Genomic DNA, 18568 nt, shown 5'->3' on the forward strand with positions numbered 1-18568 from the left:
TAGTGGTATGGTCAGGAGGGAGTAGCCCTTGGAATTCTTAACAATGACCAGACTCCATGAAGTCTCATGGCATCAGGCCAAATATTGTTTTCACTGTCATTTGACGAATCAGTGCTTCACGTTTTTAGAAAAATTAAGAGTGTCAAAACCATAATAAGAGCCACTTGAGTGGCTACTTCAAAGCCTATTATCAAGAGTGGCTCAATAACACCATCACTGACCGAGTCCTGAAGGACAAAGCTGCAAGGTTAGGTGAGAGAACCAATAGCAATGTTAAATTTACATAACCTAAGCCTTATCCAATCTACTCATTCCAGATGAAAGTATCATTAGGAGTGGCCACCACATAGGTCTTGTGAAGATAGAGTCCTGTCTTAACACCAAGGGTGTCCTCCTTATACTGTGTGGCACTATAATCATTGCTAAGTGGGATAGTTTCAGAACATATCTAGCAGCTCATAATTGGACATCCATGAGATGCTATAGGCCCTCAGCAGCATCAGCAGAATTGTACTTCACCACATCCTGTAATTTCATAGCCCTGCATATCCATCATTGTAAGGACACTGACTCTAATTCAATTGTATGTGTAGAATGAGATATCAGAAGCAGGACTAGGTCTACCTAAAAAACGAGGTGCTAACCCAGTGAAATTGCACCCACAGGAATACAAGAATGCTAAATAGAACAGATAACATGCAATAGACAATCAACAAACAATGTAGACCTGCCACCACCAGTCTTAAATGGTGGTGGATAATTAAACAACTAATGAATGAGGAGGCCCCAAGTTCAGAACAACCTCAAGTAGTGATGTAGTGACTTTAGAAATAGGAAGATGGGACAACTAAATGTGTGGCTAAGGAGCTGGTGCAGGAGCCAAGGCTTCAGATATTTGGGTAAATTGGAATCTCTCCTAGACAGGAGTGACTTAGAGTCAAAGAGTTATACAGCACAGAAATAGGCCCCTTTGGCCCAACTCATCCATGCCAACCAAGTTGCCTACTTCAGCTAGTCCTATTCTGCCTGTGTTCAGCCCATATAGTTCTAAACCTTTCCTTCCATGTACCTGTCCAAATGTCTTTTAAATGCTGTAATTTTAACTGTGTCCACCACTTCCTTTGGCAGCTCGTTCCACATACCCACCACCTTGTGTCTGAAAAAGTTGCCCCTCAAGTCCCCTTTAAATCTTTCCCCTCTCACCTTAAAAAATCTCTGCCCACTGTAGGTCCACTTAATTCACTGTTGGTTACATTGGGACTATTATGCTTTTGTTGCAGAAACCAAATTTGATGAAGGTATATTAGAGACTTGGGCAAAAGGCTACTTTGCACATTGTGCCTATGCCACAAGCAGCAAAATTTTATTGAATTTGTCTTTAAAATTACAAGCTGAATTTCATCTACAAATTTTATATTTCTGCATTCTTTCCCTAATCACTTACATGCAGACTAGTTCCGTTTCCAATGTCTGAAGGATACCACTAGCAATCTAGAAGGATACCTTGCTAATCTGAAAACGTTTCTTCATTTGAGCTTTCTTTGCACTTCCTAAACGATTTCCTTTCCAGCCAAAATGTCTGCCTCCCATTTCATGCAATTCAATTTTAAACTAGAAACATGTTCTAAATATTTACGTATTTTCCTGTTAATTAACATTTGAGAAGCTGTCAAATGGGAAAGTGGGCCAAGTAATGTTAGGTGGAATTTAACTCAGAGAAGTGTGAAGTGTTGCATTTTGGCAAGTTAAACCAGGGCAGGATTTACACAGTAAATGGCAGAGTCCTGGAGAGTGTAAAACTGGGAGACCTAGCTGTATAAGTACAGAATTCCCTGAAAGTGGTATCACAGGCAAACAGGGTGGTGAAAATGTTTGGCATGCTTGACCTTATCAGTCAGGGCATTTGAGTACAAAAGTTGGGACGTCATGTTACAACTGAACAAGAAGTTGGTGCAGTTCTGGTCGCCTAGCTACAGGAAGGATGTCATTAAGCTGTAAGGGGTACAGAAAAGATTCACAACATTGTTACCAGGACTGAAGGGCTTGATTTATGAGGAAAGACTGGAAAGGCTAGTTTTTCTTTAGAGCACAGGAGGCTAAGGGGTGACCCTACAGAGGTATTATAAAATCAAGAGGGGCATAAACAAAGTGAATGATTAGTCTTCTTCTCAGGGTAGGGGAGTCTAAAACTAGAGGGTGTAGGTTTAAAGTGAGAGGGGAAAGATTTAAATGGGACCCGAGGGCAACCTTTTCACAGATAGTGATGGGTATGTTGATTGAGCTGCCAGAGGAAGTGGTAGAGGCAGGTACAATTGCAACATTTAAGACACTTGGACAGATAAATGGATAAGAAAGATTTAGAAGGAAATGCGCCAAATGCAGACAAATGGGACTGGCTCAGGTAGGCAACTTGAGTTGGGCCGAAGTGCCTGCTTCTGTGCTTTACAACTCTATGACTGTCATATCAACTGGGCAAAAGTTGCTTTTCACAGGCCAAATCTTAAAATACAAATATTGCTAACACAGGTCTTTTTAAACATTGGTTCTTTATCTCTGGTTGAAGCAGACACATTTTCCTCACCTCTACAATTTCATTTTGTTCAACTTCTCTCTCTTCTCCAACAGCAAGGTGAACAACTAATGACTCTTCAAGAGGAAGATCCACTTGCATTAAGTCAGAATCAGATTTTTCCTGTTTAAAAGTAACAAAAATCTATTAAATTTTATCAAAAAATTTTCCTTATGTTTTGTCTTCCATGTTACAAAGATTTGCTAGTAAATGCTCCATTAAGAACTTCCTCAACTTCTAACAATGGTAGGTTTGAGACTGGGGTTCACTGTGTGGGGGTTTGCAAAAGCAAACCTGCACTAATCTCTACACAGCACCACAAAGTAACTCAGTACTGTGCAATTAGCACTGAATAATCCATTTACTTAAAGAGAAACAACTCTTCTTTTACAGAGGTTTCTTCCTATAAAATACCACGTAAATTCCAAATTTGTCTGAAGGCAAGTCTCAGCCGGTAATCTTTTAGCCAAGTCTATCAGAATCCCAGAATTGGTCACATTCTTTGAAAATCCAAACAAAGGAATATTGCTAAATACCCCAGTCTCAAAATACGTTTGCAATTCCCTTCTCAAGCCACAGGGATGGGCAATTATCATTGCAAACTACATCCCAAAGACAAATTAAAAAAGATGAAAAAACTCTTCATCGCATTCAGGGCTGAGTAGAGAACATTGACAGTCTTGAGATGACTTGAATTGGGTATTACTATGCTTACAATGATACTTCTTGAGGAGGAAGGAAGACTATAAAGGGAAGGCTCACTCATATGAAACAAAATCACAGACTCATTTATAAAAGTCAATGCAATTTAAGTTATTTTAAAAACATAGTAGAAATGCTCAATATGAATAAAATGAATTGCAATGGACAATGTGCCTGCTAGGGACACGTGCAACGTCCACCATTAAATACAGCACAAGTACCATCTTCTGCTAAGGTGTGTAATGGGGGACAAGTTAGAAAAGTCACACAAAAAAAATCACTACCCAGAAACAGGAACACTAACCAGAAACAGTAAAGTGCAGCTTGGATGCTAGATTTAATTGTGATTCTCTTGTAAACATCTGTATCTGTTTGAAGTGCCAAAGGCTATCCTAAATGGCAATCTGCATAGGGGATTAACAATTAGTATTTGAATTTAGTGCATCTGCAGTGCATTCTTAAATCAGTTGGCATTCTTCATTAATCCACCAATTGATGCAAGTATATTTAGTTCTGTGGTTATTGAAATGGTTGACAAAAAGGCACTGCAGGGAGAGGATACATACCACCCAGCTTCTCACATTAACAAGCCATGTGGGGGTCAAAAAGTACATAGTCTGTGGCCAAAGCTACCATGGAAAGCAGGTGGAAGGAGGTGACTGCAAAGTCATCTGCCTGCTTAGGGATCCTTAGAAGGATCTGTGTGCCATCAGACTGCCTCTGACAATATGCCCAGAGAGGAGACCCCATTGCTGCTGAATATGAATATGCTCCTCCTGCTGCCACCAGATGCAACTCCTCCCGCTGAAAGGCCACCGGCAAAAGCTTAGTCCTCCTGACAGCAAGGAGGCAGCAGCTAATGTTTAAGTATGAAACTCTGGAAGTATTGCAGGGCATTGCATATCACATTGAGAATCTCAATAACATTCTCAGCTAGCTTCCGAACATCCTGCAGAAATCATTATAATAGTGTTCAGTTGTGTAAACTGGGGCTCAGGCTGGAGTCAGGTCAAAGGAGAAGATAGGTTTTATCCTGAAAGGCTCAGCCCTTGAGGTATAGTGGTATGTGAAATGTCAAGGAAATGCAACTGCTAAGAACAAAAGAGTCAAATGAACTCCCAAAATACATGGCACTAACCATGAACAATTTCTTCACAGGGTCGATGAGAAGCAGTACATTCGTAGAATGATAGACCCTGCAATTAAGAGCTTCAGGTTCCGAAGGAAGCCTAATTGCTATACAACTACAGTCTTTCACCTCCTGTACCTTTGGGAAAGCTGTAATCTCACAAGCTCACACGCCTGCTCAGCTTATTCTCTCAGCTATAGGAAAAGTGACCTCGTCAATGATGCAGTGCTCACAAACTGTAAAATATGGATGAAGCTCTGCTGCCTGGAATGATCCTGAGCCTAAGGGGTTTAGATGACATTAGCCTTGATCTTGACACAAACAACAATCGAGGCATATCTTATGCCTGCAGTTCTGCCCGTGAAAGGTTACAGATCTCTGTCTCCATTTCCTTAGAAAAACTTAGTTACTCAGAGAGCTGGAGAAAGGAGTGTGACTCTATATTGGGTTTGCAGACATGGACCCTCCTTCCCTATCTTCCTGGCCATATCTTCTTACCTTCATCAAGCAATCATTGAAAAGGCACTTGAACATTATTCACCATGGCTTCCTGTTCTGCAGCAGACTGCCAATTGTGTTACTGGCCCTTTAAATTGCACACCCACAGTAAATGAAGCACTATGAAAACATTTTTCCTTGTCACTGAGCAATAATTTATTTGAAGCAGAAAACCGTGACCCAATTTCTCTTGGCGAATCTTTAAACAAGTATTTTACAATATACAACTTCACTCCATACGTATCCTACATATCAAATATCTAGCTTACACTGGAATACAAAGCTGCAGAAAGTACTGGGTACAATTTCCCAAACAGTGATTTTCACACAATGTATTCAAGATTTGAAAAGGGAAACATTGATTTTCAATCTCATACTCTTAAAGTTAGTGCTACGCTAATCAATTTCCAGTCAACACACTCTAATCTTCCTGCAATAATAAGTTCTGGGAAACTCTTCAGAGTTGGCATCAATTTGCATAAGGTATGGCAAAAATATGCTTAAAAAGGTTTTTAACCACATCTTTGTTTAGGTAACAGAGGAGAACTGGAATTAGCTACAAAGAATTTCTTGGTCATGATCTTTAAGAATTATTTTTCATCAAATCTGCATTAAAATGCCTATGCACTGGTCTTCTTCTGCAAACAACTCAATTATTTCTAAATGCTTGAGGCATTGTCTCAACTTGTTTCCTCTTGGTTGCTGTTCTGGCCCATTCTGATGCTTCATAATAAAAACATCAGTAGTTCTCTCACTATGATGTGATAAAAAAATCTCCAATATTCAATGGTATGTCACTGTTAATTCAGAGTAGAATAACTGCTATTACAGACACTTACTAATTCATGGATCTCTTTTTCAGATGCACTGTCCTGGTCTTTGCAGATTTTCTGGACTGATATTGGTCTGTGATCAACGCTGCTCCTTCTGGATTCATTTATTATAGATTCTTGCAAAACACACGGCTCCTCCACGATAGGCAAATCTTTATCAAACCCCAAAAATAAGCAGGCAGAAGAATGGAAAGAAAAAGATGTAAAAACATGTTTGGAAACAGGATACTTCAAAACAGGCCTTGATTGGGCTAGCCATATATATTTTAAAAGATTTTAGTTATTTTATTTCAAATTTTACATCAGCATGCATTTCATTCAAGATATTCAATTGCATCAAACCATTCCCAAACTAAGCAATATTATCGTACTTTCAGCACATGGTATGCACAATTTCAAGAAGGTAACCCATATCATCTTCTCAAGGACAACTACAGCTAGTGATGCCCACAACCCATGTATATTAACCTGTCCTTTGATAAAATCTTAGGGCCAGATTTCCCACTTAACTTTCCAATAAAAACTCATAAGTTTGAGTACATGTGTTAATACATTGGTGTGGATAGTAGATTGGCTGGCTAACAGGTAAACAGAGTAGGCATAAATGGACCTTTGTCTGGTTGGCAAGATGTAATCAGGGATCAGTGCCAGAGCCTCAACTGTCTGTTAATTTACACAAAAGACTTAGATGAAGGCATCAAAGATATAGTTGCTGAATTTGCTGATGACACAAAGATGCCCAACTTTCCATCTGATCTATATCCTGTGTAGCCTTGGACAACCTTCCTCGCTATTCACACCACCAATTTTCATGTCATCTGCAAATTTACCTATCATACCTCTGATATTCACATCCAGATTGTTAACATATATCGCAAACAGCAAAGGTCCCAGCACAGATCCATGAGATACACCACTGATCACAGACTTCCAATAAGAAAAGCAATCTTCCATCACTATCCTCCATCTCCTATCACCAAGCCAATTTTAAGTCCAATTAGTTAGCTCACCTTGGATTCCACGAGCCTTAACCTTCTGAACCAGCTTACCTTGCAGACCTTGTCAAATGCTTTACTGAAGTGTATGTAGACAACATCTACCACCCTGCCTTCATCAATCTTCTTAGTTACTTCCTCAGAAAATTAGTGAGGATTTCCCCTGCACAAAGCCCCACTGACTTTCCCTCATCAGCCCCTGCATTTCCAAATGTACATAATAATGAAGAAAGTGAAACTTGCAAATTCCAGACGAAAAGGTGCAAATTTGCTCTGCACAATGTTAGATGCATGCAATAATTGCTCACTAGTGAGAAACAAAGTTTTCAGAATCTAGTAATACCAACTTTATTCTAAGTATTATGAAAACAGGCCAGGACTGAAGCATCTTATTTCAGTAATTCCAACATTTGAACAGGTTTTTCACTTGCTGGAGACATCATTTTATAGGACCAAGCAAAATCGAGCACTGAAAAATTTGCTGAAGTTGTGCACCTGACTTGTAACTTCTACATGCTACAAATGAGCCTCTGCTTTGTTTTTTCAAGTATCAGTTTTTCTGTATTTTGCCATCTTCAAATTTTAACATAACATTAATCATGAATACTTTTAATTATTTCCAAAATGATTCATTACTGAAGAGAAGAGATAAAAAGGAACTTATGTAAATATAAAGTGGGTACCATCTAAAGTTAAAGATTAATTAATATTTCCTGCACAGATCCTTCAGATTTTTTTTGAACTATTATAAAAACAAACCTATTTGAAATATGCCAGATAAAATCTTCAATTACTCACCAATTACATAATGTTCCTCACTTCTTATTTGTTCGATATCATATGTTCTCTCCAGAGCATCACTCTGATTGTTTTTCTCCCAAGGTAGATTTTTTCTAAGGCAATGTCTGAACAACTGATGAACCAAGCAAAATAATTTGTAATTAAGTATTTAATAAGTTCGCACTGGGTACATTGGTTGCTGCACAAACTGCTTTCCAACAATGCAATATAAAAACTTGCCAACATTCTGACAACAATCTCTTATAGCACTGATGTTGCAACGGCAAGAAAATTGGAATTGAACTGCCCTTCAATTGAGGCACACCTTAAATGTCACAATAGGTTGCTTTACTGAATTTTGTGAGGGCAATTCTTCCATTCAATTGTAATAGAAAGTGGACATTCACTTACAAAGCATCTTTCATGATTTCTTAAGTATTTTACAGCAGGTGTCATTATTGTAATGAAAGAAATAACAGCCAATATGAACACAGCAAGCATCCACAAACAAATGAGAAAATGACCAGATAATCTATTTAAAGGATGCCAGTGAAAATGGTCACAAGAAGCATGATCAGCAGAGAGAAGTAATTTGTTGCTACAATAAGTTTGGAAGGAATTCTGCTTGGCTTTAGAGGGTTGCATTTTATCATGCACATATTCACTAAAGAAAAGACAATCTGAAGTAGACTGGCTTGCAAAACTGTACACTCTATCATTATAACACAAAGACATGTCAGAGCTGTGACCATCTGAGTGCTTTGACATCTTACATCAGGATATGTTTCTAGGTGGAATGAGTCCAAATGAAAATGCACCAACATGGTTTTCCTTTCAGATACTGACTAGTAAATTTGATTGGGCCACGCCACTCACTGTATTTAAGTTTCCTGGTGTTTAAAGCTATTTTCAGTGGCGACATTTAGTTATTGTTCCAATGATAGCAGTGACAATTTTTAATGGGGTATACTGTAGAGAATCATTTAACAACATTCGGAGTACAGGAAGGATACTCATCTACTTAGTCCTTCATAATTGATTTGTATCCTGTACACATTGCAGAGGTTGAATCTAGATCTAATCGATATTCTCACAGAAATCTGATGGCAGGTCCTCTTTCCAACTGAGGTCTCTAATCTCAAGACATTGTGTTGCTGGTTGAGGGTAACTGGCAAACCCTTACCTCAAAGTGGAGCAATCTTGATGTCACTAACTGGAAAAAGTATCCTGCCCTGCTGCAAACTATTTTACCATATGCTAATAAAATTAGCTTCTTAGATTTTATTCTTATGCAGATTTAGGATGTTTCTTCATGGTTGATTTTGTTGTAGTTATTTGTTTGTTAAATTTAGATTCACATTTTTCAATGTAAAGATGAAAAGTACAATAAATGGCTGGCACCAGTGTCTCCCAGTCATAACTAGGATTTTCATTAAGTTGCAACATACTTAATGAACTCAATAATTTGACACCTGCTCTCTCAGTATCAATCTATACAGATGGAACTCCTAATTTAAAGGATTTGATTAAGGGAACTACACCAGTATTAAATGGTGCAACATGAAGTCTTGGTTCGACTCGGCTATGAGAACAAACAACGGACTAGAAATTCAATTGCATTATACTTTTTCTCTAGTACTACATGATTGAAAAATGATTTTTCTTGCAGTGAAATGCAGTAATGACTATTATCCCGACATTTCCTTTCACTCTAGATATTTCACCAGGCAATCCCCGGTGTGAGCCTTTGCCCCACTGAAATCTGAAGTGGTGGGTCTACAACTGTAATTGCCTTCAGCACAATACCTCTACTATCATATAGCACAGCCATTTGGATGTACAGGCATCTCTAGGTCCATTTCTTAATCTGAGGACTAAAGCGTTTAACACCTGAGCATGCCCTATCCACTCAGGTGAATGTTACAGGCAACCCCCGTGTTACGGTATTCAAGTAATGGAAATTCACCTTTACAGAATTGACAAATCACTACCCAAAAATCTGAGATACAGAATAATTTTTCTCTCATGGAATTTATGTGTAAAAAAAACATTTTTTTCCAACTTGCGTCTCTTGATGCACGTGCAGACGATGCAGCTTTGTGTTACAGAAAATTGCAATATGGACTGTTTTTTGGGAATGCAACCCTTCACCATCCCTGTAATGCAGGGATTGCCTGTATTCAGGAAGATAATGTCACTTTCCAAACAAAATGAATTAGCACCATCCATTACTTGGACTATATTGTGGCCGTTGCAATCTTTTGCTCAATCTTCAACTTATTTCTCTGCAAAGCAATATTATTGCTTTGATCATTTCAATGCTTTCCTAAGGCATTCTGATCTGATATCTTTGGAAATCTACAATGACCAAATTTTGTTTTTAGAGAGAAGGTGAATGATTACATTTTGATAAAAAAGTTTCAAATAACAATGAAACCGTGAAGCAAGTAATTCTTTACCTGGAGGCTTAATCAAGCTTTAGCATAACAAAGCTACATGCTAAAAATAAAAGTCATTTACCTTTAATAATCTGTAATTTATTAGGCGTTGGGCAGGCAGAGAGTTGAGTTTTTCAACTCCACCTGTCTCTTTCCATATCATTAACTTCTTGGTAGGTGGAGCCAGTTCTATTGTTGTGATTATATCTGAAAAGTCCTCAATCTGATCACGAATGGTCTTACTATCAAGTTCCTTAACACAATCCACAATAAGCTTCCGCCTCCTTTTACCGCGTCTTCTTTCTGAATAAACTAACAAGAACATTATCGGTGCAAGATACACGAGTATGTTTTTTCCTTGGTGCTTACAACACTTTTGACACTATATTGCAAAAACCAACTATCATTCAATAATTTGTCTCTTATGCTATATTTAAAGAACAGTCAAACCATAATCACATTCTCATTGTAAGAGATTACCATAATTGTTCATTTAGAATATAGATAGACAGTCAAACCTGTGCAGATAAAATGCTGGCTATGGTCAGAACTAATATATATATATATATATATATGCTTTGCAATTTGCATTAATTATTTTGACTTGATTTTAGTGAAAGCATCAAAGGCAAAAATATACACTTTCCAAATGACCTACTGATCACACTCCATTGGTATTATTCCCAACAACTGTTGCATTTGCAGTTCAATTCATTGAAGCATTGCCAATTTATGGCCTTCCAGGTCAGTATTAATACATTCATTGAACAGGGCTGATATTCATCCCAATGGTAATTCTGGAGAGAGAGGGACATTGAAGCTACATCTATAACCAGCTATCATAAAACACACCTCTACAATTACATTGCCCTCACTCACCCTGCCAGCAACGGCTAGTGAGGCTGTCATTTGCAATCTTCAGAAGCAGTATAAAATGGAGTTTCCACCATAACAACAGTATTTTTACATTGCCTTATTCGTCTTTAATTAAGCATCTCTTCCTTGTGAAGGCATTGTTGTTTCTTCCTTCTGTACTGAGGAAGATTTGAGGGAGGAAATGGAATAGCAACAGCAGTTGATGTGCACCACCACCAATGTCCCAAGCAGCTTAGAATACATTAGGTACAGGAAAGTATACCTAGCAAACTAGGACTAGAGAATAAAACTTACCTTCATCTATCTGAAGACTATCTTCTTTCAAAAGACTATCACATACATCAGCAAAGTGACATGCCATTTCATTGTCTGGAAAGCATACTTCAGCAGTAGACTTCAAAAGAATTTACTGAATTGTACAACATTAGCTCCTTTTAGTGTACAACAGACAACATATGCGTTTTTTTGCTGTTTCCAGTTTACAACTGCATTTACTTGCCCCACACCCTTTATGCCTGGCCAGGCAATGCATCACCTTTACTACTGATATCAACAGTTGATAGCATGGAGTCGGGTCTATGGTGTGCAACCTCGTATGATTGATTGTGTATACATAGCCGTTACAGCGCTAGAACATTAGCTATTAAAATTCAACAAGATTTACAACTAAATTAATGCAGAGGTATTAGTCAACGTTTATGCAAGATTGTGCCATGTAACCAGGGAGCTGCACACATTTCTATCCTTAAAATTGTCCAACATCCCTGCTGTTCAACCTTAGGAGAAGCAAGACAGGAAGGCTGCTGTTGAGCAATGGGTGCTCCCCACAAATCTACCTTCACAAACCTTAAATGGCAGTCACAGCTCAAAGCCTGGCACAACCAAATCCTTACACAACACACTATTTGACTCTTCAAGTAGAGGTTTAGATGCCTGGTCTGAGCAGGAACTCCTAGCAGTATGTCTAACATAGATAAATCAGCGGTACATTTCACAATATTGAAGTATACAGAGACCTGCTACTAGGGTGGAAGAGCAACAGCTGAAGTGTCCTGAAATGTTAACTCTTTCATTCTCCACAAATGCCTTCTGGACAGCTGAGTATTTCCAGCCTTTCACATTTTTATTTCAGGTTCCTACAAATGCAGTATTTTGTATGTTCCACATACTTCCTGTAGTGTGGAAACCAGAACAGTACACAATATTCCAAGTGCAGCCTGACCAATGTTGTGCACAGCTGCCACATGGATGAGTTGGACTAAAGGGTCTGCTTCCATGCTCTATAAATCTATGACTCTAATACATGACTTCCCAACTCATGCTCAATGCCTCAGCCTATGAAGGCAAGGATGCTGAATGCCTTCTTCGTTATCCTATCCACCTGTGTCGCCATTTTCAATCAGCTATGAACTTGTGGCCTAAGGTCCCTCTGTACATCAACACCCCTGAGGTTCCATTTACTGTATATATCTTGTTGGTATTTGATGTCCCAAAATGTATTACCTCACACTTGTCTTAAGTGAATTCCATCTGCTACTGCTCTGCCCTACTTTCCAATTTACATATGTCCCTCTGTATCCATTCACAGTCTTCTTCAGTATCTTCTACTCCACCAATTTTTGTGTCATCAGCAAACTTACATTTTTACAGCTGCATTATCATCCATGTCATATATATGATATATGACAATGGCCAGCATCAATCTTTGTGGTACACTACTGGTTACAGACTTACAGTTAGAAAAACACTCCTTGATCACTACCCTCTGCCTCCTATCACCAAGCCAAGCCAGTAAAAAAATTGCCCTCAAAATGTTTTGGGGAACAAAGTATCAAGATTGCTGAAACATTAACCATTACTCTTTCCACAGAGTCTGCCTGAACTGCTGAGCATTTCCAGCGTTTTCTATTCTAATTTCGGATTTCCAGCATCTGTAGATTTTAAACATTTTTATTATTTAAGATTTCTGAATAGATATCAAAGCCACTGCCAGAAGTTTATCAGCGCAATTAATCTAATCTGTATATTCACAAAGGCACTTTATTTAGACATGAACATAACTACAGTGGAAATAGGCCATATGGTTACTGTAAGATCATGTTGATCTGATCATGACCTGACCTCAACTTCACCAACTGTTGCCTATAAACCATAGTTTCTTTGTAGACCAAAAATGATTCTTTCTCAGAAATGATATTTTCACGGATTCAGTCTCCACAACTCTCTGGGACAGAGCATTTCAAAGATTCACAATCCTCAGAGAAGGAATTTCTTTTCTTCTCAAATGCGTGACTCCTTATTTTGAAGGCAGATCACTTATAACATGAAATCCATTGCATCATTTGATAGCAATGCTTCACAATACGTGATACCTCATCAAACCTGCCCAATGCCACAATTCATTGAAAATTAAGTCATGACCGAATATCTTGCTTTAAGTAATCTTCACAACCCATGTGGCTGTATCAATCCTCTCCAATTTGGTAGAAATCCCACGTTTGATAAACTGAGCAGACTCAGCTCCAGGTGCTCTTGCTGCCTGTAACCACTTACAGAATTTTCAGATAAAAGCATCCTTGAGATTCTTCCATAGAATTAAGGCCATATCAAGATTTTGCACAAGGAGAATCAGTGGAAACCAGAGTTCTCTAAAAAGATTGCATGCCTTCTCTAAAAAGATGCACCCTATTTAGGTTCTGATAGGAGTGACTTGTGATGGCTCACATCATCAGTCTATTATCATTAAATGAAAACCAGTACTGGATAGCAGTCTGAATAACAGGGCTGAATATCACTGATTTGTATCAAGGCTCAGCTGTATGTTTATTATGACTGTGTCAGATGTGGTATAAACTTGTACTTCCCAGCAACAAGCACAACGATTTTTGTGCAGACTGAATGCACTGGATACAAAAGTTAAAGTGCAAAAGGATTTGATGAATATACTTAAGACTCTTTTTCAACATCTGACAAAATCTAACCTTCTTTGAGGGATTGTGTCAGTCATAACTGGTTATCAATTATTAGTTTATTTTTACCGAAACCAAGTAAAGGAAAAAAAAACTATCTGAAGGCTCACCGCAGAAAAAATGCCATCCTTCTATTTATTCTTAGATTAGCCTATTCACCTAAAGACAACTAGTCATTCTGCCCTACTGAGAAACCATAAGCAAAATTATCCACAAATGCACTCTAACTACCAGGAAGCTACAAGGGTAGATTGGAATTGGAATTATCCAGGTTGCTACTTATGAGCCTGAATATCAAAGACATGTATTGTACAATTCAGGTCATCAAACCCTGAATCCAAGAAACAATTTCATATCAATTACCTGTAATAATGAATGCAAGATATGCCTTTAGATTCTGTAATAAAAATCAGGCAATGTTTGGAGAAATTCTGGCTCCAATGTCTGTAAATTTTGAATATTTAAAACCAAAAATAGAAGAGAATTGATTTTTCCTCTAGTTAGACTTAGAAATTCAGGGGCATAATGTTCCTGTGTTTTCTGGAGGCAACAGCTTACCAATGTTATGCAGTAAAGACAGAAAGATTAATATATAGACATCCTGCCCCTGAGATAGCAAAGAAGTTCTCTTAGAAACTAGAAATGGGTTGCGGAGTCCAGGGAGCTTCTCAAAAATGCAGGATGGTGACTATTTAGCAATAATTCTGAGACAAGATCATTACATTTAAAATAGGAATATCATTTGTTGCAGCAGTAAAGAAAGAACAGAATCAATGGAGTAAGTGTTTTACAGAAAGAAGTATAACTAACCGGTAGCATCAATTGGCTGCAAGGCAAAGCACTCCTCTTCATTGGATAGAAGAGTTGTTTGATCACCTATAGCACTCTCTGTCTGAAGTAATGGACCAGGAAAATCTGAATCACCTATTAAAATGATCAAATGTAAAAATAATTTTAAAAATCTTCAAATTCCACATAGCTTTCACTGGATTTGCCTATGAAGAGAGCCACATGGCACAATTTATAATGATTAAAATAACTGCATGGAGCTCCCTGCATCTGTGTTCAGAAGCTGTTATATAAGTTTTATATTGATGTATAACCCTAGCCCAAAAGGCCTTTATGTCTCCAAGAAACTGATATTGCACGTATCATTTTACCTGAGTTGATGGCAGTTCAGACAGATGTCTTAAATTGTTGGCATGATTCTCGTTACATCTCAGGCAGTAATGATGTTCTTTAAAGGGACTGTCAATGCTGTGCACATCAATATTTGGCTGAAAGTTCAAATTCAGCATTTGATATAATTCACAAACTGCTTCCACCAAAAATTCCAGTATACCAAGACAGAATTCCTCAGACCAATTCATGTTAGCGCAGTTAAGCCTGGAGATTAGCGCCAGGTGCTACCTGTCCTTGCTTACTTCAATGCCATTTACCATCCTTTGTCCTTTTCCCATCCAAACAAAAAGATGTACCCTACAGAAAGTATCAACATAATTTAATGTTTGCTCTATCATCAAACCATGAACTAAATAAACAGGTTAGCTTAAATACACTAGTGACGACTATATAAAGTGATTGGGCTAAGCCAGTTATTCCCACCATTATCACTGCATATTTGAGCATGCCCTTAATAAGATAGACACACTTTATTCATAGATTTATACAGCATGGAAACAGGCCCTTCAGCCCAACCAGTCCACACTGATCAAGATGTCCCATCTAAGCTAGACCTATTTGCCAGCGTTTGGCCCATAACCTTCTAAACCTTTTCAATCCATGTACCTGTCCAACTGTCTTTTAAAAGTTGTTATTGTACCTGCCTCAACCCCTTCCTCTGGCAGCTCATTCCATGCATACCACCCTTTGTGTAAGAAAGTTGCCCCTCAAGTTCCTATTAAATCTTTCTCCTCTCACCTTAAACCTACGCCCTCTAGTTCTTGATTCCCCAACAAAAGACTAAGTGCATTCACCCTATCTATGCCCCTCATAATTTTATACACGTCTATAAGATCAATTCTCAGTCTCCTACACTCCAAGTAATGAAGTCCAAGCCTGTCCAACCTCTCCCTATAACAGTCTGTCAAGTCCTGGCAACATCCTTGTAAATCTTTTCTGCGCTCTTTCCAGTTTAATAACATTTTCGGTATCAGGGCGACCAAAACTGAACACAATACTCCAAGTACAGCCTCAACAGCACCATGTATAACCGCACCATAATCTCCCAATTTTTATACTCAATGCCCTGACTTATGAAGGCCAGTGTACCAAAAGCCTTCTTCCCCATCCTGTCTACCTGTGACTCCACTTTCAGGGAACCAGACACTTGTACTCCAAGGTCCCTCTGTTCTGAAACACTCTCCAGGCTCCTGCTGTTTACTGTGAAAGTCCTACTTGGATTTGACTTTCCATAATGCAACACCTCGCACTTATCCGAATTAAACTCCATTTGCCATTCCTCAGCCCACTTACTCAGCTGATCGAGATTCCCCTGTAATTTTTAATAGCCACCTTCATTGTCCACTCTACCATCTATTTTAGTGTCATTTGCAAACTTACTAGATATGCCTTGTATGTACTTATCCAAATCGTTGATATAGATGACAAACAACAATGAGCCTAGCATCAACCCCTGAGACACACCACTAGTCACGGGCCTCCAGTCCAAGAAACAACCTTCCACCATCACCCTCTGCTTTCTACCAATTATGTGTACCCAATTACCCAGTTCTTCATGGTTTCAATGCAATCTAATCTTCCAGAACAGCCAACCATGTGGAACCCAATCAAAGACCTTACTGAAGTCCATATAAAACATGTCTATCGCCCTGCCCTCATTGACTTTCTTGGTCACATCATCAAAAAACTCTATCAAGTTCGTAAGACATAATCTCTCATGCACAAAGCCATTTTGACTATCTCTAATCAACCCGTCTTTCCAGACGCATGTATATCTTATCCCTCAGAATCTTCTCCAGTAACTTACCTACCACACGTTAGGGTTACAGGTCTATAGTTCCCAGGTTTTTCTTTGCTGCCCTTCTTAAATAAAACCACAACATTCACTACCCTCCAGTCTGCCGGCACCTCACCCGTGGCTAACAATGATGCAGCCAGGCTCCCACAACTCATTCTCTAGCCTCCCACAGTGTTCTTGGATATACCTGGTCAGGCCCTGGAGATTTGTCTACCTAAAAACCTTTTCAGACATCCAGCACCTCCTCTAATGTAATGCAGGCTAACCCTGAGACCTCCCCATTTACTTTTCCTAGTTCCAAAGTCTTCATATCTTTCTCCCCAGTAAAAACAGAGAAATATTCATTATGAACCTTGTGTTTCCGGGTTATGAAGTTTTGAGTTTTCCATGTAAGAGTTCTGCTGTTGGGCTTCTGTTCCAGGGGAAATAACTATCACCCATTCTTCTGAAGCCTAACACTAAGTTCAATGCTGTCTGTGGGGACATAACAGGCTTGGAATGCAGTAAAATGCTTATTATAAAAATCACTGGTACGTTTCCCATGATTCCCCATCCATTAATCTCAATAAATAGAAGATAATAGAGAAGAACTGCTGATTTTTTGATATATTGGCTATTCAGTGCAAAGCACTTTCTGTGGCAAGGAAGATTTCATGATTACGATTTATGGGTGGAGCATCTAAAATTGGAAAAAAAATTAGCTTGTTTAAAATCTACAATTTCCCACATTAAATAAAAATTACATGTGGAATTGTGTGAGAATTTTAATAGGTAAGTATTTTAAAAGACATTGAATTAAAGAGAGTAAATGGAATTGAGGAACAGATTATCAAAGATCTAAATGAACAGAAGAACTGGCTCAAGGAGCTGAACAGCCTCCTCCTCTTCCTAAAAAGAAAGACTTCATCTATCAAATAGCCAGATCAAAATCAGTAGCTTGTGAAAAGGTTTCATTGATAGCACAGTTAGTATTTAAACTTCAAACTACAGAAAAATAAACCGGGAATACTAATGCACAAGGCAACTTCCATACCAGCCTTAACTGTTTGTAGCTTCTGATTTGGTAGGTCTTTAGTACTGCCATTGTTAGTATCTGTAAAATCCACAAAAGCATCTTCAGCTTCACCACTGAGAAGCTCCTCTGAAAATAAAAAGAACTTTAGTCCTTATAGGAAGGATTGCCTCCATGTGATTTATACATAAACCTGTGGGTTTACTTCTACACCTCTACTTCCTAAATTATGGGTTCAGATCAGGGAAAATTTTACATAAGGACCATAGAGATTTGGGTGACAAGCAGACAATCAAACCTTACTGATGTAATACGTTTTAAAGGTTTACAGTGGTTCATCTTTTGAAAAATCTAAAACTAGAAAATGACTCTGAGAGCAGAGAATAGGGTTGTATCTTAATTCTTCAGATTTGGTTACCTGATAAAAATTTATCAACACATTTTTTCCCTCTGCCTTGTTGTTCTTTCCCCCAAATCTCTTCTGTTGCCAGGAAACCCTGTTTTCTTCTTCCTGCTACTTTTTTGCTTTCTTGTGTAAATCTGAACAGTGCATATTGTGAAAATATAAATAATATTGGGGGGTTCTCCATTTGCTGGAGATTACAGTCAGATTAGAAAGAGTTTTAAACTGGGACATGGAATAGTCAGCCTCCACTTTGTCTACCAAAGGGACTAAAATTATCTGGTTTGCGCAATGCATCCATCCATAATGGACTGTACATACACTCCTAGATCTGAAGCACAAATATCTCTAGGCTACAAACTCAACGCCAGTCAGCAATGCCAA

General features: G+C 38.4%; 1 protein-coding gene across 1 annotated transcript in view; it reads right to left on the reverse strand.

The window, feature by feature from the left end:
- The window catches only part of LOC127578674 (double-strand-break repair protein rad21 homolog), a 53251-nt gene that overhangs the window by 11049 nt on the left and 23634 nt on the right, over nt 1-18568 (reverse strand). Inside the window, exons 7-12 of the mRNA XM_052030949.1 lie at nt 17803-17910; nt 14600-14713; nt 10027-10256; nt 7525-7639; nt 5738-5883; nt 2582-2692 (exon numbers count right to left, since the gene is read on the reverse strand). Of these exons, the coding sequence (XP_051886909.1) occupies nt 2582-2692; nt 5738-5883; nt 7525-7639; nt 10027-10256; nt 14600-14713; nt 17803-17910 (824 nt within the window). The remainder of the gene's footprint in view (nt 1-2581; nt 2693-5737; nt 5884-7524; nt 7640-10026; nt 10257-14599; nt 14714-17802; nt 17911-18568) is intronic.

Source organism: Pristis pectinata, chromosome 16 (genome assembly GCF_009764475.1).
Source record: "Pristis pectinata isolate sPriPec2 chromosome 16, sPriPec2.1.pri, whole genome shotgun sequence".
NCBI lineage: Eukaryota > Metazoa > Chordata > Chondrichthyes > Rhinopristiformes > Pristidae > Pristis > Pristis pectinata.